General features: G+C 42.3%; 1 protein-coding gene across 1 annotated transcript in view; it reads right to left on the reverse strand.

The window, feature by feature from the left end:
- Window positions 1-25,391, reverse strand: part of pth3r (parathyroid hormone 3 receptor) — a 57,611-nt gene that overhangs the window by 15,188 nt on the left and 17,032 nt on the right. The window contains exons 2-6 of the mRNA XM_029712999.1: window positions 14,247-14,352; window positions 10,571-10,681; window positions 8,847-8,971; window positions 7,225-7,319; window positions 3,713-3,866 (exon numbers count right to left, since the gene is read on the reverse strand). Of these exons, the coding sequence (XP_029568859.1) occupies window positions 3,713-3,866; window positions 7,225-7,319; window positions 8,847-8,971; window positions 10,571-10,681; window positions 14,247-14,352 (591 nt within the window). The remainder of the gene's footprint in view (window positions 1-3,712; window positions 3,867-7,224; window positions 7,320-8,846; window positions 8,972-10,570; window positions 10,682-14,246; window positions 14,353-25,391) is intronic.

Here is a 25,391-nt window from a genome sequence, read left to right on the forward strand (position 1 = left end):
AGTTTTCTGAGATTAGTGTAAATGAGATCGCAATGACTTACATGAGGGCTGGGTTTTGATTTTGATCATTCCCACTTGCCCACTAACACAGGATGGTAACGCCTAGGGAGAATTGTCATGCACGGAGTTTGCACAGTATCCAATCGTACGGCAGAACCTACAGACAGTGATGTCATGACGTTGCCCTCTCTCTGGGAACAGGGAGCACAGTTGACCCCCTCCCCCTTGCACCATCCCCCTACCTACCTCTCCCTACCCAGGCCCTGTGAAGGCGGTCGTAAAATTCTAAAGGAGAATGTCGTGCCGCATGGCCCAGTTGAGACAGAGAGGGGTTTCATAGAGAGACAAAGGAAATTCTTCCAACTCACAGAATTGGGGAACCTAACGACATTTATGTTCTGGAGAAGGTATAAAAGATCGGTGAAGAATCCAGCTACGAACTGGTCCGTTGGGTACAATTTTATGAAACTCACGAGAGACAATATTGCTATATTACCATACTAAGGTTTATATACTAGCCTCAGCGATGAGACTTACATCTAATGGTTGTATAAAATGTATGAATAAGGATTAAACTATTTGGAATATGTTGATGCTATGTACTGATGTTAATGTGATAGAATTGTATTTCTGTTCAAAGCTTAACTCAGTCATCGGCACGCCCCCAGGGACACAGATAGGACAAGGCGTCATGTGACAGCTTTGCTATGTCCAGTATAAAACCCCCACCCAGAATTTCTATCAGGAGACCAGGCCACTCCATTACGAGTTGGCCAATAGGTTTGACCCTGCATCCCTCCACTTAACTTTAACCATACCACGTGGTTAAACTTTTAGACTATCGATACCGACAGAATAATAACAAGTCTTTGATATTAATTAATAGTCTGCAGCTAGAAATTCTATCATTGAACGCGAAGACCGACGAAACATCCATTCTATAACGACATTAATGAATGTTGCTTTGAAAGATCCATTTTAACCGGGAGAGAGAGAACGCGGACAAAATCTCTCCAACAGGACAAAAACTCTCCAACAAGGATCCTGACGACACACTGAGCGTAAATATATATTGATTGCAATTGTTCCCGGATGAGTGAGCGTTCATGTGCAAAGGATTAGCATATCAATTGTTAATATTTATCAACTCTGTAGTGTCTTCTCAGCTGCCCTTTATGACCCTTTGTTTTTAACAAGACACCAGCCATGCTGGTTTAGCCCACTAGGGCACATTACTCTACCAATTCTTTGTGACGATAATTACTGTTTGTATACTTTCTGTGAATTACTTTGTTTAGTAAATAAATGATTTTAAGACAGTTGATGTATGGATGATTTAGTAAAGGCTGGGTTCGTGCAAATACAACAATTTACAACGTTTGGAATGAGACTGGACGCGAGGTAAAATACACCATTTAAACCAGAAGATAATCGGCCTATACTATAATATAATATATAATGTTATAATATAGAAAAGTTATATTAGGAAAATTATAACTTTGTAATCTGAATATTTTCCTTGGTGCCCCGATCTCCTAGTTAATTACAGTTAAACGATTAATCAGTTTAATCGCGTGATAATAATTACAGGGAGTTATTTTGATAAACATGTCTTCAGTTTAATGGTGCCCAAAGACACGACAGTGAGACAGACCTGCCAACATTACGCAGCACCTCAGGCTTGTTTACATAAGACAACACATTGCCAATGTTATGTTAAAAGAACATTTGATCCCTAAGCCCTTGATGGAGTGGCCACTGCTGATGTGTTTGATAGTGATCACTCAAGTCTACCACTGTTTTGGAAAAATGAGAATTGAGACAATGCGCATCCCAACTGCCACTTGTCAATATTTCTAAATTCAAAACCTATTGGCGAGCATTCAATTTGGATATAAATGCCCTCAGATTAAAGCTGAAAGTCTGCACTTTAAGCTCATATTCATTATTTAATTTCAACTCCAATATGCTGTGGTTGACAGCTAAAATAATAATAACTTGGTCAATGTCCAAATATTTTTGGACCTGACTGTATACAGGGGGTACCGGTACCAAGTCAATGTGCGGGGGTACAGGTTACTCGAGGTAATTTGTACATGTAGTTAAGGGTAAAGTGACTATGCGTAGATAATAAACAGCAAGTAGCAGCAGTGTAAAAAACAAAGGGGGGGGGGGGTCAATGCAAATAGTCTGGGTAGCCATTTGATTAAATGTTCACCAGTCTTATGGCTTGGGGGTAGAAGGTGTTAAGGAGCCTTTTGGACCTAGACTTGGCACTCTGGTACCGCTTGCCATGCTGTAGCAGAGAGAACAGTCTTCGACTTGGGTGACTGGAGTCTGACAATTTCTTGGGCCTTCCTCTGACACCGCCTAGTATATAGGTCCTGGATGGCAGGAAGCTTGGACACAGTGATGTACTGGCAGTACGCAGTACTCTGTAGCGCCTTACAGTCGGATGCCAAGCAGTTGCCATACCAGGTGGTGATGCAACCAGTCAGTATGCTCTCGATGATGCAACTTTTTTAGGATCTGGGGACCCATGCCAAATCTTTTCAGTCTCCTGAAGGGAAAAGGTGTTGTCGTGCCCTCTTCAAGACATTCTTGGTGTGTTTTGACCATGATAGTTTGTTGGTGATGTGGACACCAAGGAACTTGAAACTGTCGCCCGCTCCACTATAGCCCCGTCGATGTGAATGGGGGCGTGTTCGGCCCTCCTTTTCCTGTAGTCCACGATCATCTCCTTTGTCTTGCTCATGTTGAGGGAGAGGTTGTTGTCCTGGCACCACACATAAAAGGCATTTAGCTAATCTGGTAGGCTCGTGTCACTGGGCAGCTTGCGGCTGGGTTTCCCTTTGTAGTCGGTAATAGTTTGAAAGCCCTGTCACATCCAACGAGAATCAGAGCCGGTGTAGTAGGATTCAATCTTAGTCCTGTATTGACGCTTTGACAGTTTGATGAGGGCATAGCGGTTCATCTGAGGGCATAGCGGGATTTCTTATAAGCGTCTGGATTAGTGTCCCGCTACTTGAAAGCGACAGCTCTAGCCTTTAGCTCGGTGTGGATTTTGCCTGTAATCCATAGCTTCTGGTTGGGATATGTACGTACGGTCGCTATGGGGACCACATCATTGATGCACTTATTGATGAAGCCAGTGACTGAGGTGGTATACTCCTCAATGCCATTTGATGAATCGCACAACATATTCCAGTCTTTGCTAGAAAAACAGTCCTGTAGAATAGCAACCGCGTCATCTGACCGTGCGCGAGCGAGTCACTGGTAATTCTTGCTTTAGTTTTTGCTTTTAAGCAGGAATCGGGAGGATAGAATTATGGTCAGATTTTCAAAAAGGAGGGCGAGGGAGAGCTTTGTACACATCTGTGTGGAGTAAAGGTGGTCTATGGTGATTCAAGAGGGACAAACAACAATAGCAAACATAACACACCCACATCGAACCACATTTCTTAATGAGCAGCAGAAAAGCCCAGGGAAAAATCGGTGAGTTCAGCCACACTTTAAGAAAAGATCTATGTAGCTTCCTCCTATATGTGCAGGTGTGGGGGTACTACTTATATCTTACTGTTTACTGTTGTTTGTTTCCTTCTGTGTTTTTCTATGTGGTTTATGAATGTGTGAGCTGTGGGAAAATGTTCCTTGTGTAGGACAATAAACTTCAATCTAATCTAATTTTAGTCAGTACAGAAGTGCACAGTACCATATGGGGTCTCTCTGCCAATTCCTCTGCTTCAGTCTTTCCATCGTCAGACATGGCATAGAGGACAGCATCCTTCACAAAGATACTGATGGCCCGAAACACAAAGGAAGTGAAGAGGTGAATGTGGATGTAGTTCCGTGTGCAGTGGAGACGCCTGGAGGGAAGAGAGAGAGCGAGAGCGAGAGATAATAATGTTTGCAATGCTTCTTTCACTAAATCAAACAACAGCTCAAATAAACTTTTGTCATAGTAACCATCCAGAACATGTGAAACAAAAAAGAAAATGAATCCTCCAAAACCACCCACTGAAGACACATCAGATCTCAGCCGTCTGAAAACATTGTTGAGAAGTAATTCCAGTGCAGATTACAATAGGTTCAGAGACCCCAACAGCTACCTATGAGGCCTACACTTGTCACATACTAATCACATGAATAACAGATAGGTATCTTAGTGTGCATTTTTAAATTATGAGCCTACTTGGTTTAGCCACAGAAAAAGCGAGCGACCTTCCCGATAGCCATGATTGGCTAAGATAATGAGTGGGCTGGACATGCCGAGAGATGAGTTTGGATTGGTCTGCCATATAGCACTCTTCTGACTATTTGAGCTGGTCAGTATGTGTTGGTAATCCTGTCTAACGCGGCTTTTTTATGTATCACGTAGTAAAACTGCATACGACTTGCTCTCCACTTTCTGGAGAACCGAGTTCAGTGGAATTAGAGTATGCTAGCTAAGGAGATGTAGAAAACACCTGTCTCCGGATTACATCTTCAAACTAAGGGCAACCATGGCACCCGTGACAGGAGACGCATCCATCTATGATGTACACAGGTAAGAAAGTAGTTTCATTTCAAGTTAAAGTGTACCGTTAGCTAGCTAACGTTAGCTGGCTGGCTCGCTAGCTAATGCTACGTGTATGATCTTATTATTCGTATCTCACAGCCATTTGCATGGCTAGCTAACATTGAACCTGGTTGGTTAGCTACCTGCAGATTCATGCAGAGTAGTAACGTCATGAGTTGGGATTATGGTTCATTGTTTAGCTAGCTAGCTACATGTCTTAACAAAAGACTGCAAGTAACCATTTCTGGCCATCTAACGTTACTCCGATTTCAGAACACTCTCGTCTGAGTGTGCCAGAGCACAGAATAACTGATGAATTTACTAATGCTCAACACCAGTTGAATATGGCCATTGTCAGTAAACATTGGCAAAAAAGCATAATTAAATTGTTGCCAGCAGCAGTTACAGTCACCACTCCTCTGGATAACATGAATACAGCCTAACCAGCTCTGCTAGGGTGAGTAAAATGGTCAGAGTGGGGTGTTCTCTCATTATGTATTTGGAAGTAGCTAGCAAGCTAGCCAATGTTAGCCAGTTAGCTTGGGTGCTTGACAGTCGTTGTGAGGTCAGAACGTTCGGATCAACCCTACTCATCCGCCAGAGCGTCCAGCGTGCACTCTGAACGCTCCGAGAGTGAAACGCTTTGAATTTACGAACGGACAATCTGACAGCACAGTTGCAGTCACCAACGCTCTGGATAACATAACAGACTAACCAGTTCTGGTAGGGCGAGTAATGTTCAGTGAGCTGTTCTCTGATTTCTGTCTGGAAGTAGCAAGCAAGTTAGCTTGGGTTCTTGACTGCTATTTTTTATTATGAAGAAAACAAATTCAAAAACAGAAATACAGTTTCCATACACTTAGGTTGGAGTCATTAAATCTCGTTTTTCAACCACTCCACACATTTCTTTTTAACAAACTATAGTTTTGGCAAGTCGGAACGGACATCTACTTTGTGCATGACACAAGTAATTTTTCCAACAATTGTTTACAGACAGATTATTTCACTTATAATTCACTGCATCACAACTTGATTGGAGTCCCCCTGTATTAAATTAAATGGATTGGACATGATTTGGAAAGGCACACAACTGTCTATATAAGGTCCCACAGTTGACATTGCATGTAAGAGTAAAAACCAAGCCATGAGGTCAAAGGAATTCTCCGTAGAGCACATAGACAGGATTGTGTTGAGTCACAGATACGGGGAAGGGTACCAAATAAATTCTGCAGCATTGAAGGTCCCCAAGAACACAGTGGCCTCCATCATTCTTAAATGGAAGAAGTTTGGAACCACCAAGACTCTTCCTAGAGCTGGCCAACTGGCCAGACTGAGCAATCGGGGGAGAAGGACCTTGGTCAGAGAAATCCGGAGTTCTGTGGAGATGGGAGAACCTTCCAGAAGAACAACCATCTCTGCAGCACTCCATCAATCAGGCCTTTATGGTAGAGTGGCCAGCCGGAAGCCACTCCTCAGTAAAAGGCACATGACAGTCCATTGGGAGTTTGCCAAAAGGCTCCTAAAGATCTCTCAGACCATGAGAAACAAGATTCTCTGTTCTGATGAATCCAAGACTGAACTCTTTGGCCTGAATGCCAAGCGTCACGTCTGGACAAAACCTGGCGCCATCCCTACGGTGAAGCATGGTGGCGGCAGCATCATGCTTTGGGTATGTTTTTCAGTGGAAGGGACTGAGAGACTAATCAGGATCGAGGGAAAGATGAACGGAGCAAACTACAGAGAGATCCTTGATGAAAACATGACAACAACCCTAAGCGCACAGCCAAGACAGCGCAGGAGTGGCTTAGGGACAAGTCTGAATGTCCTTGAGTGGCCCAGCCAGAGCTCGGACTTGAGCCCGATCAAACATCTTTGGAAATACCTGAAAACAGCTGTGCAGTGACGCTCCCCATCCAACCTGACAGAGCTTGAGAGGATCTGCAGAGAAGAATTGGAGAAACTCCCAAAATACAGGTGTGCCAAGCTTGTAGTGTCATACCCAAGAAGACTCGAAGCTGTAATCACTGCCAAAGGTGCTGAATACTTATGTAAATGTGATATGTTTTTATTTTGAATAAATTAGCAAAAATGTTTGCTTTGTCATTAAGTGGTATTGTGTGTAGATTGATGAGGGGAAAAAACAATTGAACCCATTTTAGAATAAGGCTGTAACGTAACAATGTGCTAAAAGTCAAGGGGTCTGAATACTTTACGAATGCACTGTGTATAGTGCAAACTAATGGTGCGAACTCAGTGAAGTTCAGTCTCTTGCATCTCTGCACAGCATGGCATTTCTTCTGCGCGGCAATCCTGGAGAAAGTGTGCTGCCATGTACAGGCGCAGTTTAGAGGGAACATTGAATACCAGTGTGGTAGATTCATCTGATATCATGACAGTAAATAAACTGGAAATACGGGTCTTTATAAGGGGGTCCTAATTGTGCTTATATCACCGCAACTAATTATAACCACATCATAATGCAGTATACCATTCTTAAGTAAAGTGCTATTATTTACTTTCTACTGACCAAATGTTTTCTTTGGTATTACACGTGCAATAAATCACCTCTGTCTTAACTGAGTCTTATAGATTTGTATGAATGGTGGACTAGTGTATTGGTATTGCTATAGTAATACTACTGAAGAGGAGCATTAAAGGGGTCTTACTTGAAGTAGCAGAGAATCGAGACAGCCACCAGTAGGGATACCAGAGAGATGGAGTAGCCAATGGTGTACATCAAGTGTAGCCGCTCAAACACCTCCTAAAAATGGAGAACAAATACACTCAGCAAATGAGCGTGTGTGTGTGTGTGTGTGTGTGTGTGTGTGTGTGTGTGCGTGCGTGCAATTGTGCATACGTGTCTCTGCATGTGTGTGTGTGTGTGTGTGAATGCGTGTGTGTGTGTACGTGCTTGTGTGTGTGCGTGTGAACAGGAACAAAGTCAAGAACATGCTGTTCACAAATGGCTACGGTCCACTGCTGAAGACCACAGCTCGTAGTGGGTGAGTATCATGATGGACTGATGAATTCCACATAGGGTTTTGATGTGATTCTTTTTTTTATGCCTGAAAAACATTCTTGCCACAAGCAAAATGCTTGGTCAACACAGGGTTACTAATTCATGCATTGTGGTTGACACCATGATACCTCTTCACTTTAAAGAGACAGAGAGGGCTTTGTTCACGTGATAATCCCTCCTGAAAAATAACACACTACCATTTTAGTCATTTAGCAGCCACTCTTACGCATTTTCACCTTACTGATCTCCCGTGGGAATCGAACATCCAACTCTGGCATTGCAAGCGCAATGCCCTACCAACTGAGCCACAGAGGACTGACACACACAAGCGCACGAATGTGCCCGCACACGCACAGCACAACCACACACACAACCACAAACACACACAGTCTTGTACAGCTAACCTTGTGGGGACACACAATTCAGTCCCATTCAAAATCCTATTTTCCCTAACCCTCTCCAGACCGGTCGGATGTACAATATAGAAACAGGGCAGAAAGTTGCAATAGGCCCGTGCAACCCAAGTTTTGATACCAGCATAAACAGAAACCCTCTTAAACCTAACCCTAATTCTAATTCTAAACCTAACCCTAACCCTAGAGGGGCTACCAACACGAGAAGGAAGTTCAATGAAAAATGATGTATTTATTTGCTCAATGAGGTTTTGTCTTTTTTATATTTAATTGTATTATATATAAAGCACATTAACATAGCACTTATCTTTGTCGCACTTAATCCCTTCATCCCTTGGTGTGATTTCCAATTATGTACTTACTTATTTAATTGTTTATCTAGTAATTTATTGATCCAGTTTGTATGTTTATAATAAAACATACAAACTGGATCAATAAATTAACATTTGTTTTAAAATTGAACTTGTTTACCCCCACTACTTTATCAGCAGTTGTCTTTCTCCTGTTGTTGAACTGTCATGGGTGACCCCTCGGAGCTCTCGGCCTCTCATGTTCTCTCACCTTCTCCTAACCAGTCTGATGTACAATATAGAAACAGGGCAGAAACCTGCAATAGGCCCGTGCAACCCAAAGTTTGATACCAGCACAAACAGAAACCCTCTTAAACCTAACCCTAATTCTAACCTTAACCCTAACTCCCTAGAAATAGCATTTGACCTTGTGGAGACTAACAAAATGTCCCCAGTTGGTCAAATGTGTGTTAGTTTACTATTCCCCCCCCCCCCCCCCCCCCCCCCCACACACACACACACACACACACACACACACACACACACACACACACACACACACACACCTCCTCCTGGCTTCTATGGCTAGACAACAGGTAGGTGGTACACTCAGTGTAGTTGGCCCAGGTGCGGTTGATGCTAGGCACCTGCTCCCAGTTCCCTGAGGCATCACATTGACGATAGGCCTGACCTGGGGGATGGGAAGAAGAGGGATACCATCAACATTAGTACAATAGTCTTAAAAAGGGCAAAACAGAGCTTTTGCCTCAGGAGGGGCTCTTGAGCCAAAAGAGTTCCCTTAAATGCCCAGAAATATTGCCCAGAAATTAAAAAGACCCACCTCCCAAGCCCATGAGCAAAAGCATACACTGAGTGTATAAAACATTAGGAACACCTTCCTAATATTGAGTTGCACACCTTTTGCCCTCAGAACAGCTTCAATTCATCAGGGCACAAGGTGTCGAAAGCATTCCACAGGGATGCTGGCCCATGTTGACTCCAATGCTTCCCACAGTTGTGTCAAGTTGGCTGGATGTCCTTTGGGTGGTGGACTAATGTTAAATTGTTGTGCTTGAAAAACCCAGCAGTGTTGCCTTGCACCTAATACCCTACCCCGTTCAAAAGCACTTCAATCTTTTGTCTAGCCCATTCACCATCTGAATGGCACACATACACAAACCATGTCTCAATGGTCTCAAGGCTTAAACAGCCTTCTTTAACCTGTCTGCTTCCTTCATCTATTTAACAGGTGACATCAATAAAGGTTCATAACTTTCACCTTGATTCATCTGGTCAGTGTATGTCATGGAAAGAGCAGGTGTTCCTAATGTTTTGTACACTCAGTGTATATTGCTAGACTAAAACTGAGGATTGTGTGCTTTTGTTGTATCTTATGTGTATGAACCATACAGACACCATTCAAGCCTGAATTTGATATTAACAACTACTGTAGCTACTAAACTTCCATCGTGTATATTTAAAGCAAGGCTGATACGTGTTACATCTAATGTAATGTGGAGTTAGACTCCTTATGATATAGCTTGGGACTGTTGTAAACACATGAACAAACTTGAGTATGCATGCAGATGTCTGCAAGCACTGTGCAAAAAGAGTACTTGATTTGGGAATGGTGAAATGCATCAACTGAATTCGCTTTTCGCAATGTGCACTTATAAGGAATCGACTGTTATTAGAAGGTTGGATGAAAGTGTCCCAGCTTGCTAGCCGTGAGGCTACTGGTTTTGTTTGGTGGCCATGAGGCCTTTCGTTTGTTTTTTTGTTTTTAGTTTGGGCATTCCTTTGGTATTTTTCCTTTTTGTACATATTTATGTTTTGTCACCAATTTAACAAAGAATAATCCGCTTGGACTGGCTGACCAAGAGGTCAAGAGAGACAGAGCTGGCCAAGGTAAGGTTACTGTTTCCCCGGGCAAATGTACATTCAACACTTAGGCTTATACGCTGATTTCTCACATAGATGCACATAATTCATTCAAGTTACAGATCATGTAACGAGGCCTGTGACCCCTAGACAAAGCGAGTGCAACAATATCCGTAGGCTTGTTATTGGTTTCGTAACACAATACATTTTACATTTAAAAACCTGAAGACCAGTGTCTGCTGGTAAACACAATCTATCACTGACTTGTCATGATTACGTAAGTGATCGATGTATGTGGCCAGTGTACTGTATTTCCTTCTACTGTATGGGGTTTGTCCATTAGTGTATTTAAAAAGAACAAAGCAGCTATTGAGCTTTAGGTTAGTGATGTAGTCATGAGCCAGCCCACCTCTGTGGTTGAAGTCGTAGATGTATTCTGGACATAGCACCGAGACCAGCTGACTAGGCTTCCCTCTGGGCCAGCAGATAATCCCATCCCACTCCGGTACACAGTCGTCTTCTGCAAAAATACAACAGCACAGATGGCCATTTTGTATGAGTCATTGTGCTCTTACTTTAAAATCAGTCGAAAATTCACCCGACATTTCATTTCATAATATACAATGCATTCGGAAAAACTCAGACCCCTTGACTTCTCCACATTTTGTTACGTTAGAGCCTTATTCTAAAATTGATTCAATAGTTTTTTCCCCCCCTCATCAATCGACACACAATACCTCAATGACAAAGCAAAAACAGGCTTTTATACATTTTTGCAAATGTACAGTGAGGGAAAAATGTATTTGATCCCCTGCTGATTTTGTACGTTTGCCCACTGACAAAGAAATGATCAGTCTATAATTTTAATGGTAGGTTTATTTGAACAGTGAGAGACAGAACAACAACAAAAAAATCCAGAAAAACGCATGTCAAAAATGTTATAAATTGATTTGCATTTTAATGAGGGAAATAAGTATTTGACCCCTCTGCAAAACATGACTTAGTACTTGGTGGAAAAACCCTTGTTGGCAATCACTGAGGTCAGACGTTTCTTGTAGTTGGCCACCAGGTTTGCACACATCTCAGGAGGGATTTTGTCCCACTCCTCTTTGCAGATCTTCTCCAAGTCATTAAGGTTTCGAGGCTGACGTTTGGCAACTCGAACCTTCAGCTCCCTCCACAGATTTTCTATGGGATTAAGGTCTGGAGACTGGCTAGGCCACTCCAGGACCTTAATGTACTTCTTCTTGAGCCACTCGTTTGTTGCCTTGGCCGTGTGTTTTGGGTCATTGTCATGCTGGAATACCCATCCATGACCCATTTTCAATCCCCTGGCTGAGGGAAGGAGGTTCTCACCCAAGATTTGATGGTACATGGCCCCGTCCATCGTCCCTTTGATGCTGTGAAGTTGTCCTGTCCCCTTAGCAGAAAAACACCCCCAAAGCATAATGTTTCCACCTCCATGTTTGACGGTTGGGATGGTGTTCTTGGGGTCATAGGCAGCATTCTTCCTCCTCCAAACATGGTGAGTTGAGTTGATGTCAAAGAGCTCCATTTTGGTCTCATCTGACCACAACACTTTTACCCAGTTGTCCTCTGAATCATTCAGATGTTCATTGGCAAACTTCAGACGAGCATGTATATGTGCTTTCTTGAGCAGGGGGACCTTGCGGGCGCTGCAGGATTTCAGTCCTTCACGGCGTAGTGTGTTACCAATTGTTTTCTTGGTGACTATGGTCCCAGCTGCCTTGAGATCCTTGACAAGACCCTCCCATGTAGTTCTGGGCTGATTCCTCACCGTTCTCATGATCATTGCAACTCCACAAGGTAAGATCTTGCATGGAGCCCCAGGCCGAGGGAGATTGACAGTTCTTTTGTGTTTCTTCCATTTGCGAATAATCGCACCAACTGTTGTCACCTTCTCACCAAGCTGCTTGGCGATGGTCTTGTAGCCCATTCCAGCCTTGTGTAGGTCTACAATCTTGTCCCTGATATCCTTGGAGAGCTCTTTGGTCTTGGCCCAAAAATTAGCTGGGGATCACATACTTTTTTCCCTCACTGTATAAAAAGTGAAAACAGAAATATCACATTTACATAAGTATTCAGACTCTTTACTCAGTACTTTGTTGAAGCACCTTTGGAAGCGATTACAGCCTTGAACCTTCTTGAGTATGACGCTACAAGCTTGGCACACCTGTATTTGGGGAGTTTCTCCCATTCTTCTCTGCAGATCCTTTCAAGCTCTGTCAGGTTGGATAGGGTGCGTTGATGGACAGTTATTTTCAAGTCTCTCCAGAGATGTTTGATCGGGATCAATCCAAGGCTCTGGCTGGGCCACTCAAGGACATTCAGAGACTTGTCCCGAAGCCATTTCTGCATTGTCTTGGCTGTGTGCTTAGGGTCGTTGTCCTGTTGGAAGGTGAACCATCGCCCCAGTCTGAGGTCCTGAGCGCTCTGGAGCAGGTTTTCATCAAGAATCTCTCTGTACTTTGCTCCGTTCATCTTTCCCTCGATCCTGACTAGACTCCCTGCTGCTGAAAAACATCCCCACAGCATGATGCTGCCACCACCGTGCTTCACCGTAGGGATGGTGCCAGGTTTCCACCAGATGTGATGTTTGGCATTCAGGCCAAAGAGTTCAATCTTGGTTTCATCATACCGGAGAATCTTGGTCTGAGAGTGGTCTGAGAGTCCTTTAGGTGCCTTTTGGCAAACTCCAAGCAGCGCTGTCATGTGCCTTTTACTGAGGAGGGGTTTCTGTCTGGCCACTCTAGCATAAAGGCCTTATTGGTGGAGTGCTGCAGAGATGGTTGTCATTCTGAAAGGTTCTCCCATCGCAACAGAGGCACTCTGGAGCTCTGTCAGAGTGACCATCGGGTTCTTGGTCACCTCCCTGACCAAGGCCCTTCTCCCCCTATTGCTCAGTTTGGCCAGGTGGCCAGCTCTAGGAAGAGTCTTGGTGGTTCCAAATTTCTTCCATTTAACAATGATGTAGGCCACTGTGTTCTTGGGGACCTTCAATGCTGCAGAATTTTTTTTGTACCCTTCCCCAGATCTGTGCCTCGACACAATCCTGTCTCGGAGCTCTACGGACAATTCCAACCTCCTGGCTTGGTTTCGTTTCTGACATGAACTGTTAACTGTGGGACCTTATATAGACAGGTGTGTGCCTTTCCAAATCATGTCCAATCAATTGAATTTACCACAGTTAGACTCCAATCAAGTTGTAGAGACATCTGAAGGATGATCAATGGAAACAGGATGCACCTGAGCTCAATTTCGAGTCTCATAGCAAAGGGTCTGAATACTTATGCAAATAAGGTATTTCTGTTTTTTATTTGTAGTACATTTGCAAACATTTCTAAAAACCTATTTTTGTTTTGTCATTGTGGTGTATTGCGTGAAGATTGATGAAGATTTTTTTTATTTAATCCATTTTAGAATAAGGCTTTAACATAACACAATGTGGACAAAATCAAGAAATCTGAATACTTTCTGCATGCACTGTATCTCAGATGATACGATACATCTGTAATTACATTTCTAACAGAGGGCCATTAACAATCTGTATCGAGACACTGCATCATAACTCTACGTCACGTGACGGTGAGTCGAGCTGGTTTTCCTATCATTTATCTCACATCTAACCTTCTGTTACTATGGAAATACTTCCCTCCAGGATATTGGATTGATATAGCTTTTCACTGTACTTAAACAGGAGGAAGTGACAAACAATCTTATTTGTAATCAATTACAATTTATCCTATATTGGACACACAAGATAAGGTGATTTTACACTTTCATTCATAATCTGGACAAGCACTGCACAAATCATTCATAATCTGGACAACCACTGCACCAGAAACCTTTTCTGTACCTTGATTTTCAGTTGAGTGCATAACTGAAGCTTAAGGGGATCCCAATGAAATCATAAAAAAGTATAGGCTATGTCCTGTAACAGTGTTTCCTATACCTCTCCTCCAATACAACCAAACTTCCCATGTATTTGATGTATTCTAGAAGTATACCTAGGTTTGGGAAACACTGTCCAATAACTTGCGATGTGGTTAAAGTAGTTAACACACCTTTGACTATGGCCAGCTGTGAATGGATTATCCTCTCACACTTGGCACGGGGACCAATCAGGAGGTAAATCTGCTCGTCTCGTGTGATGACATCATCAGAGTCTATCTATGGTAGAGGGACAGAAGAAGATTGTATTACCAAGTCAGGACTGATGACTTGACACCAACGTGACACATGCCATGATTTAGGCGAGACAGTTGGCTAGCAGCCAGCATATCAACAGCCAATGGTCAGACTGTCCACTGCTGCGTGTGACATGACATTAAAAAGTTGTTTGTCTCAAATTATGCGGCTCTCGAATGACAGTTGTCATGTCGTGTTCATGAATCATTGCATTATGTAGTGTTTGTTTAACAAGTAGGGTTGTGTGTGCAGACAGGGCGACATTTGTTTTATCCTTCAGGTGTGAAGTCTAAGGTCTATCTACTTCTTATCTTACCCTTTGTCTGATCATGCCCTTATGTCCAAAACCTCCACCAATGAAATCTGAGGGACAATTAACCCCTCTGTCACGGATGTCATAGGAAGGAGAAGCGGACCAAAGTGCAGCGTGTGTGTCGTTCCACATTTTATTTACACTGTGAATTATGCGATACATAAACAGAAACTAAAGAACAAAACGTGACGCAGTTGAAACATACACTACTCAAAAAAACATCTCCCACAAACCCAGGTGGAAAAAAAACCTACTTAAGTATGATCTCCAATTAGAGACAATGAGGACCAGCTGCCTCTAATTGGAGATCATCTCAAACAAAACCAACATAGAAATACAAAACTAGAACATGAACATAGAAATAGAAAACATAGGAAAAAAACCCTGTCACACCCTGACCTACTCTACCCTAGAAAATAACATCTTTCTATGGTCAGGACTTGACACCCTCAATCCAAGCCTCGGAATCCAAACTGAATCGTTCTGTTTCACAGTTGTTTTACTTCACTGATTCAGTATGGCCATCTTTTCATTAAAACTGTGTGTGCCTGTAAAGAGCGGCATTGTTCAAAACTAATTTGTCAGTGATTAGATCACCTTTAACCAATCAGAAAACAATCTAATCCAAAGCTTTGGGACTCCTGGAAGAGCAGCTGTTGTGATTGTTTATTTGGATGCCCATTAGCTTTGCAGAAGCAGCAGCTACTCTGCCCGGAGTCCACAAAAACACAAAACATGACAAGAAACAAAACACTAATAAACAAGGAAAGTCACACAAATGTAAAATATATAACTAGATTCAAACAACGCAACAAAAAAATTATGCAAACAATACAGCACAACAAATGTATGTATTAGTGTCCGGGTGTGCCTGTGTTTATGTGCGTGTCCCCTCCATGAATCGTTTCTCTATCTGTTTTTTAAAGGCTATTTTGCTGTTTGCTTGAGTAATTGCAGATGGGAGTTCCATGTGATCATGGTTCTGTATAAAACTGTGCATTGCTGTGAATTTGTTTTTGGACTTGGGGACTGTGAAGAAACCCCTGGTGGCATGTATGGGTGTCTGAGCTGAATGTTATTTGACTATGCAGACAATCTGGAATTTTCAGCACAGTGATATTTCTCATAAAAACTAGAAGAGAAGCAGTTCATCTCTCGTCAACCCTCAACAAGGAAAGACTGGCATGCATGTTGTTGATGTTAGTTATGTCTGTGCAGTTAAGGGCAAGGGGTGCTGCTCTGTTTTGAGCCAGCTGCAGCTTTGCTAGATATGTATTTTCTGCAGTTGACCATATTACCGGACAGTAAACAATACGGGACAATTCCAGAGCTTGAATAACTAGTACAGATGATTTTGGTGTAAAAAATGCATAACATCTTTTTATAACAGACATACCCCAGTCCAACTTTACAACAATTTTGTCAATATGACTTGCCCATGATAATTGACCAGCCAATGTTATAGTAAAATCTAATGGGGAGTCACACTCAAAATTAAAGTGGAAAACCACACTACAGGCTGATCCAACTTTGATGTAATGTCCTTAAAACAAGTCAAAATGAGGCTCAGTAGTGTGTGTGGCCTCCACGTGCCTGTATGACCTCCCTACAACGCCTGGGCATGCTCCTGATGAGGTGGCGGATGGTCTCCTGAGGGATCTCCTCCCAGACCTGGACTAAAGCATCCGCCAACTCCTGGACAGTCTGTGGTGCAACGTGGCGTTGGTGGATGGAGCGAGACATGATGTCCCAGATGTGCTCAATTGGATTCAGGTCTGGGGAACGGGCGGGCCAGTCCATAGCATCAATGCCTTCCTCTTGCAGGAATTGCTGACACACTCCAGCCACATGAGGTCTAGCATTGTCTTGCATTAGGAGGAACCCAGGGCCAACCGCACCAGCATATGGTCTCACAAGGGGTCTTAGGATCTCATCTCGGTACCTAATGGCAGTCAGGCTACCTCTGGCGAGCACATGGAGGGCTGTGTGGCCCCCAAAGAAATGCCACCCCACACCATGACTGACCCACCGCCAAACCGGTCATGCTGGAAGATGTTGCAGGCAGCAGAACGTTCTCCACGGCGTCTCCAGACTCTATCACGTCTGTCACATGTGCTCAGTGTGAACCTGCTTTCATCTGTGAAGAGCACAGGGCGCCAGTGGCGAATTTGCCAATCTTGGTGTTCTCTGGCAAATGCCAAACGTCCTGCACGGTGTTGCGCTGTAAGCACAACCCCCACCTGTGGACGTCGGGCCCTCATACCACCCTCATGGAGTCTGTTTCTGACCGTTTGAGCAGACACATGCACATTTGTGGCCTGCTGGAGGTCATTTTGCAGGGCTCTGGCAGTGCTCCTCCTGCTCCTCCTTGCACAAAGGCGTAGGTAGCGGTCCTGCTGCTGGGTTGTTGCCCTCCTACGGCCTGATGTACGTCTCCTGATGTACTGGCCTGTCTCCTGGTAGCGCCTCCATGCTCTGGACACTACGCTGACAGACACAGCAAACCTTCTTGCCACAGCTCGCATTGATGTGCCATCCTGGATGAGCTGCACTACCTGAGCCACTTGTGTGGGTTGTAGACTCCGGCTCATGCTACCACTAGAGTGAAAGCACCGCCAGCATTCAAAAGTGACCAAAACATCAGCCAGGAAGCATAGGAACTGAGAAGTGGTCTGTGGTCACCACCTGCAGAACCACTCCTTTATTGGGGGTGTCTTGCTAATTGCCTATAATTTCCACCTGTTGTCTATTCCATTTGCACAACAGCATGTGAAATTTATTGTCAATCAGTGTTGCTTCCGAAGTGGACAGTTTGATTTCACAGAAGTGTGATTGACTTGGAGTTACATTGTGTTGTTTAAGTGTTCCCTTTAATTTTTTGAGCAGTGTATATAAAATCAATTGTGGCTTGTTTGTCTGTGCAGCCTCTCACTTACACTACTGACTATATGCACCATTGTTGATTGTATATACAGTTGAAGTCGGAAGTTTCCATACACTTAAAACCTGTTGAGGACAATGGAACAGCAGGGCGCGAAATACAAAACATCAAAAATCTAATAATTTCAATTTCTCAAACATACGACTATTTTACACAATTTTAAAGATACACATCTCCTTAATGTAACCGCATTGTCCGATTTCAAAAAGGCTTTACAGCGAAAGCAAAACATTAGATTATGTTAGGAGAGTACATAGACAAAAATAACCACACAGCCATTTTCCAAGCAAGGAGATGTGTCACAAACACCCAAAATACAGCTAAATGAAGCACTAACCTTTGACGATCTTCATCAGATGACACTCCTAGGACATCATGTTACACAATACATGTATGTTTTGTTCGATAAAGTTCCCATTTATATCCAAAAACAGCATTTTACGTTGGAGCGTGATGTTCAGAAAATGTATTCCCACCAAAAACTTCCGGTGAATGAGCACATCAATTTACAAAAATACTCATCATAAACGTTGACAAAATACATAACAATTATTTAAAGAATTATAGATACACTACTCCTTGATGCAACCGCTGTGTCAGATTTTAAAATAGCTTTACGGAAAAAGCACATTTTTCAATATTCTGAGTACATAGCTCGCCATCAAAGCAAGCTATACAGACACAAACTAAAGTTTTGGCAAGTCGGTTAGGACAAATACTTTGTGAATGACATATGTAATTTTTCCAACAATTGTTTACAGACAGATTATTTAACTTATAATTCACTGTATCACAATTCCAGTGGGTCAGAGTTTACATACACTAAGTTGACTGTGCCTTTAAACAGCTTGGAAAATTCCAGAAAATTATGTCATGGCTTTAGAAGCTTCTGATGACTAATTGACACCATTTGAGTCAATTGGAGGTGTACCTGTAGATGTATTTCAAGGCCTACCTTCAAAGTCATTGCGTCTTCGCTTGACATCATGGGAAAATCTAAAGAAATCAGCCAAGACCTCAGAAAAAAATTGTAGACCTCCACAAGTCTGGTTCATCCTTGGGAGCAATTTCCAAATGCCTGAAGTTATCACTTTCATCTGTACAAACAATAGTACGCAAGTATAAACACCATGGGACCACGCCGCCGTCATACCACTCAGAAAGGAGACGTGTTCTGTCTCCTAGAGATGAACGTACTTTGGTGTGAAAAGTGCAAATCAATCCAAGAACAACAGCAAGGACCTTGTGAAGGTGCTGGAGGAAATGGGTACAAAAGTATCTATATCCACAGTAAAACGAGTCCTATATCGACATAACCTGAAAGGCCGCTCAGCAAGGAAGAAGTCACTGCTCCAAAACTGCCATAAAAAAGCCAGACTATGGTTTGCAACTGCACATGAGGACAAAGATTGTACTTCATGGAGAAATGTCCTCTGGTCTGATGAAACAAAAATAGAACTGTTTGGCCATAATGACCATTGTTATGTTTGGAGGAACAAGGGGGAGGCTAGCATGCCGAAGAACACCATCCCTACCGTGAAGCACGGGGGTGGCAGAATTCTGTTGTGGGTGTGCTTTGCTGCAGGAGGGACTGGTGCACTTCACAAAATAGATGGCATCATGAGGTAGGAAAATTATGTGGATATATTGAAGCAACATTATAAGACATCAGTCAGGAAGTTGAAACTTGGTCGTAAATGGGTCTTCCAAATGGACAGTGACCCCAAGCATACTTCCAAAGTTGTGGCCTTCACAAAGCCCTGACCTCACTCCTACAGAACATTTGTGGGCAGAACGGAAAAAGAATGTGTGAACAAGGAGGTCTACAATCCTGACTCAGTTACACCAGCTCTGTCAGGAGGAATGGGCCAAAATTCACCCAACTTATTGTGGGAAGCTTGTGGAAGGCTACCCGAAACATTTGACCCAAGTTAAACAATTTAAAGGCAATGCTAACAACTACTAATTGAGTGTATGTAATCTTCTGACCCATTGGGGAATGTGATGTTAGAAATAAAAGCTGAAATAAATCATTCTCTCTACTATTATTCTGACATGTCACATTCTTAAAATAAAGTGGTGATCCTAACTGACCTAAGACAGGGAATTTCTACGAGGATTAAATGTTAGGAATTGTGAAAAACTGAGTTTAAATGTATTTGGCTAAGGTGTATGTAACTTCCGACTTCAACTGTAGGTTACTTCGGTTGGTGGATGTGTTTTTGTTGTTCCTTGGTCTCTATGTTGTCTCCCTTTTTGTTGCGGGCTTCGAGCTGGTTCGTGATAAGTGGGGGCTTGTCTGGGATCATAGGGTTGATTCCTAGACATTTTGGCGTATAGTACTTTGTTGCATTATGATTTGCTAATGCTAATTGGGATGTGCTTTGGTTGGTATTCACTGCATAGTCTTATAAGTGTTTTGGTATAGTGCCTTAGAGTTATCAGCGATTTTGGTTGTTTGGTCATCAATGTGTTGCCATAAAAGTATTCCAGTAGGACCAATACAAGTGTCATTAGGCTAACTGGTATGAGTATTTTGTTTTGGAGAAAATGTTATTATTGTTCGATAAACTCTGTAGGTGCTTTGTTTGCATCTTTTTTGAGTTGTAATATTTGTTAGGCCCAGTGTTGGTTGCCTTTGTTTGTTTGGTGAATTTACCACTGTGGTGGATTGTTGCTGTGTACCTCAGTGGGTAGAGCAGTGTCATTTGCTACCTGGACCTATAGCCTTTCTTTTCCCCGTTAGGCTTAGCGACGTGTTTCACTTCGGAATATGTTTGGCATGGCTATTTTGTTATTTTTGTGTGGTGTCTGTGGACTGAGCAGTTGTCTCGGGGGCACATCCGTGGCTTGGTGGAATCTGCCACCGTGCTGGGGGGTTACTTCTTTGCCAGCGGGCTACAGCGCGTAATTGCCCACTGCGAATCCGCACGAAGGCTAGGGTTGAGTTATTGTAGGATTTGGGGAAGCTCCTTATATATCACATCACTCTCCTGTGGTTCCCAGTGTGATTGGGGTTTCTCTTGTTGTGGTCCGGTCTGGCGTGCTCGTAGAGGGGAAGAGCGAGTTTGTTTTTAGTAGTTATTTGTGATTATGGTCTCTTATATATATTTTTTTCACCTTTATTTAACCAGGTAGGCAAGTTGAGAACAAGTTCTCATTTACAACTGCGACCTGGCCAAGATAAAGCAAAGCAGTGTGACACAGAGTTCATTTGCATTCTATCAGAGGAACTACTCGAGTTATGTACTAAAGAATAGCTGTTGAAGATTTGATTACTACCAGGTTGAAATGAGTGATAAACGTCAACAAAAATTCTGTTAGGTTGATATTGAAGGCCAATCTGATGAAGAGCGCTATACTAGAAGTTACCACTGGGGCAGCCTCTGCCGAGGACTCGCCGCCTCCCCAGCCGTCTCCCCAATTTTGCTACAATGGCCACCCCATCTGTTAGCCCTAGTAGTCTTTCTTTCGAAAAACAGAAAGAACTGCTTCTGTTACAACTGGAGCATGATCGTGAGAATGCTCGTGTTAAGCTGGAGCATGAGCTAGAGCATGATCGTTTTAAGTGTGAAAAGGAATTGGAATTTAAACAGGATTTGGAGCGTGCTAAAATCAAGCTGCAACAAGAGCGGCTAGAATTGATTAGGGAAGGAAAGCTCTCGGGGGAGAGTTTGCTCTGGGAAGGTGACCCAGGAGTCGCTCCTCTAGATCGTGCCCCGGACTCATTTGATATTGTTGGAAACTTACGGTTGTTGCCAAAATTTCATGAGAAGGACCATGAGATGTTTTTTTTGTTGTTTGAGCATGTTGCTGATGCTAGGAGTTGGCCTGATTCTGACCGCACTTTAATGATGCAGTGTGTGTTGACTGGAAAAGCGCAGGAAGCATATTCAGCTCTTTGTGTAGCTTACAGTGTCAGTTATGATAAGGTTAAAATGGCTGTGTTACAGATTTACAAATTGGTTCCTGAGGCTTACCGCTTACATTTTTCTGCAAGAATATCGTCAAATCTGTATACTTGGACTTGATTTAGCTTTTCCAGTTTTAGTAGCCATATTACAAGTTCCACATTTGCAAAACACCCAGTTTTCCTAACTTCATACCTCTGAATATTCTTATAATTTTTACCCAAAAGGAAAAGGCATGCTGTCGTACAAGGTTAGTAGCTACATTTTACGACAGATACAGGGTTTCCGGATACTCCCGTAAAGCCCAGCACATTGGCTATCTAGCTAGCTTTGTTTTACCCCGATTGGTGCTTATTTGACAAAGTTAGAGTCGTTTAAGTGAAGACTGCCTGCGTCATCGGCGTGCCATGAAGGCGTCGCTCTCTGACCAAATATGGTGTCCTATAGGATATACTACACCCCTAATGATATAGTGAAGTCTGGTTACGTTCTAGGATCTCTGAGGAATACATACGAACATTATTTGACTGGTTGAAACAAAATTTAGGGTTAGATTTTCACAGATTCCTTTCTTTGCAAATTGAACGAGTGGAAATACAAAATCTATTGTGCATGCTATATGGACCTTTTTAGGATATGAAAAAAGATTTTATCTAACAAAACAACACTTCATGTTATCTCTGGGACCCTTTGGATGATAAATCAGAGCAAGATTTCAGAATGTAAGTACACATTTCACCTTCAGAGGAGAATTTATCAAACCTATCGCGTTGAAAAAATGTTTTGTTGTTCGGAGCGCTCCTTTAACAATAGCATAGCATTTTTTCGCAGTAATAGCTACTGTAAATTGGACAGTGAAGTTATTTAAGAATTTAAGCTTTCAGCCAATATAAGACACTTATATGTACCAACATTTGTTGTTTCTCTAAAATCTGCGCTGCATCCCTAAGAAGCTCTAGTCTACATGATGAGATTAAGGATAAGAGAAAGAATATTTGTATTTGTCAAACGACAGTCAAGCATCAATCATCATGTCACCAGAATAAGACCCTTGATATTTATGAGAAAGGAGCATTAAGCTCATAGCTTGCAACACCCTGTGAAGTTCCTCATAATTTACTTAATCTATAGCCTTATAAATTGCATGGTTTCCCTAGTCATAGTGGGAGGACCACACACCATATCACATGACTCCAAGTTTACTTAGATATGATGGTTATTAGGGGGAGTATTGGTAAAGTGGGACACTTAAGCTTTGTAATGGATATCTTCAATTGTGTACAATAACATACCCAAAAATCTATGCCTGTGTGTTAGTGAAGTATGTGATGATAAAAAATGGGTTCAATAGTTATGAATTCATCATTGTGGGCATGGCATCCCGTGTAATAACACATGTCTCTCGAGGCATAATGGTAAGTAAAATGACATAGGGTTCTGAGGAAAATAATGTAGGTTTATAAAAAAAAGTAAGGATATTCAATGTTTCATTACAACATACAGTATTTTGTAATGGGATGTAATTGTAAAAAAATGACTCTAAATGGTTTGCTTACTACTTTCACCTTTTTAGAACGTTGACATTTTGACTGTGTTCCAGTTGCCAATCGCCTACTGTCAAACTGGGAAACCCTGTTACTGTTAAACTGGGACTCTCCTCTAGGCCATTTTAATGCAGATTATTTTCTTCTTCTGGGGATTGTGAAATACATGTTTTCTTAACAGAAATCCATTTTCTAAATAGGATCAAACCAACGTAGAAAATCATAGCTAGCTACAGTATATTCATAGGTATATGATGACAAAAACATTATAGTTTGCTGTATTCGACTCTGGTGACAATTAAACAGTTATTGAAATTGTTGAGGGGCGAGGTCTTTCTTGTTTCATTCTACAACATGTCCACTAGAGTGTAGTGTTGAGAATGTTGAGCTGATAGGCCTAGATGAAGTTAATTTTATTTTATTTATAGGCTATACAATTACATATAGGCTACATCATATAATTATAATCAAGTATGATAATGATAATAATAATAATTGATCATTCTTAATGTTCCACAAAAATACCTGAATGTTTTAATACATTTCATTTGTAATTATAATTGAAGTTTATTATTAAAATATTGAAATTACTCATACTCTTTAATTTATCCTTCTTTACAATAAAGAATTAAGTGCCCCACTTTGTCAATCAAGGTGTCCCAATTTACCAGTATCAACTGAAAAGGACAATTTGTGTTTGAAGAAGAGTCATTCATCCCGTTTTTAATTTCTCTTTCTTTTGTATAGTGTAGTAGAGTTCCAAAACTGTTTAGCATGGTATCATGATGGGAGTCAATGGGATGATTCTGTAAGGTGTTCCGGAAAACACATTTTCAGAAAGTGTCCGACTTTACCAATACTGACCCTATCAGTATTTGCGCATAAAATTATTTCCATCACCATTTCTTGCGCGATACATTTTACAGACACAAAAAGATCACACCATGTCGAATTAACAAATTATCTGTCAGCATTTATAAAATTGTACCAAAACTTCCTGTTTCCATATGTGGTTTATGTCGCACTTTAGAGCCATGCTCCCGAGGAGCTGATGTGCTGCCTCCAGGTGTTGTGAAATAGTTGTACTGGGTTGCAGTATGTGTCGATCCCTCTTGAACCCTTTTTTTCTGTGGCTCCTGGGTGCCTTGTCCTCAGGGCCCTTGCCTTGCGAGTGATGGGCAAGCGCAAAACAAAGACGCTTTGTGAGCCCGGTACATTTCACAACCACACAGCAAAACTAGCAGCTAGTCAGCTAGCAATGACTAGCTATACTAGCCATAAGAGAAAGAGAGCAAGAGAGAGTGATTGACAGAGAGACATACAGTGTAATCAGAAAGTATTCAGACCCCTTCCCTTTTTCCACATTTTGTTATGTTACAGCCTTATTCTAAAATGGATTAAACTACAACAACAAAAAATGTCTAATCAATCTACAAACAATACCCCATAACATAGGACAAAGCAAAAATGTTTTTTTAGACATTTTTGCACATACAAAAATAAAACAATACAGAAATACCTTATTTACATAAGTATTCAGACCCTGTGCTACGAGACTCAAAATTGAGCTCAGGTGCATCCTGTTTCCATTGACCATCCTTGTTGATGTTTCTTCAACTTGATTGGAGACCACCTGTGGAAAATTCAATTGATTGGACATGAAAAGGCACACACCTGTCTATACAAGGTCCTACAGTTGACAGTGCATGTCGGAGCAAAAACCAAGCCAGGAGGTCGAAGGAATTGTACTGAAAGCCCGAGACATGATTGTGTCGAGGCACAGATCTGGAGAAGTAACAAAAAATGTGTGCAGCATTGAAGGTCTCCAAGAACACAGTGGCCTCCATCATTCCTAAATGCAAGAAGTTTGGAACCACCAAGACTCTTCCTAGAGCTGGCCGCCTGGCCAAACTGAGCAATCGGGGGAGAAGGGCCTTGTTCAGGGAGGTGACCAAGAACCCGATGGTCACTCGGACAGAGCTCCAGAGTTCCTCTGTGGAGATGGGAGAACCTTCTCTGCAGTACTCCACCAATCAGACCTTTATGGTAGAGTGGCCAGATGGAAAACCACTCCTCAGTAAAAGGCACATGACAGCCCGCTATGAGTATGCCAAAAGGCACCTAAAGGACTCTGACCATGAGAAACAAGATTCTCTGGACTGATGAAACGAAGATTGAACTCTTTGGCCTGAAGTCCACGTGTCACATCTGGAGGAAACCAGGCACCATCCCTGCGGTGAGGCATGGTGGTGGTGGCAGCATCATGCTGTTGGGATGTTTTTCAGCGGCAGGGACTGAGAGACTAGTCAGGA

Source organism: Salmo trutta, chromosome 2, assembly GCF_901001165.1.
Source record: "Salmo trutta chromosome 2, fSalTru1.1, whole genome shotgun sequence".
NCBI classification, from domain to species: domain Eukaryota; kingdom Metazoa; phylum Chordata; class Actinopteri; order Salmoniformes; family Salmonidae; genus Salmo; species Salmo trutta.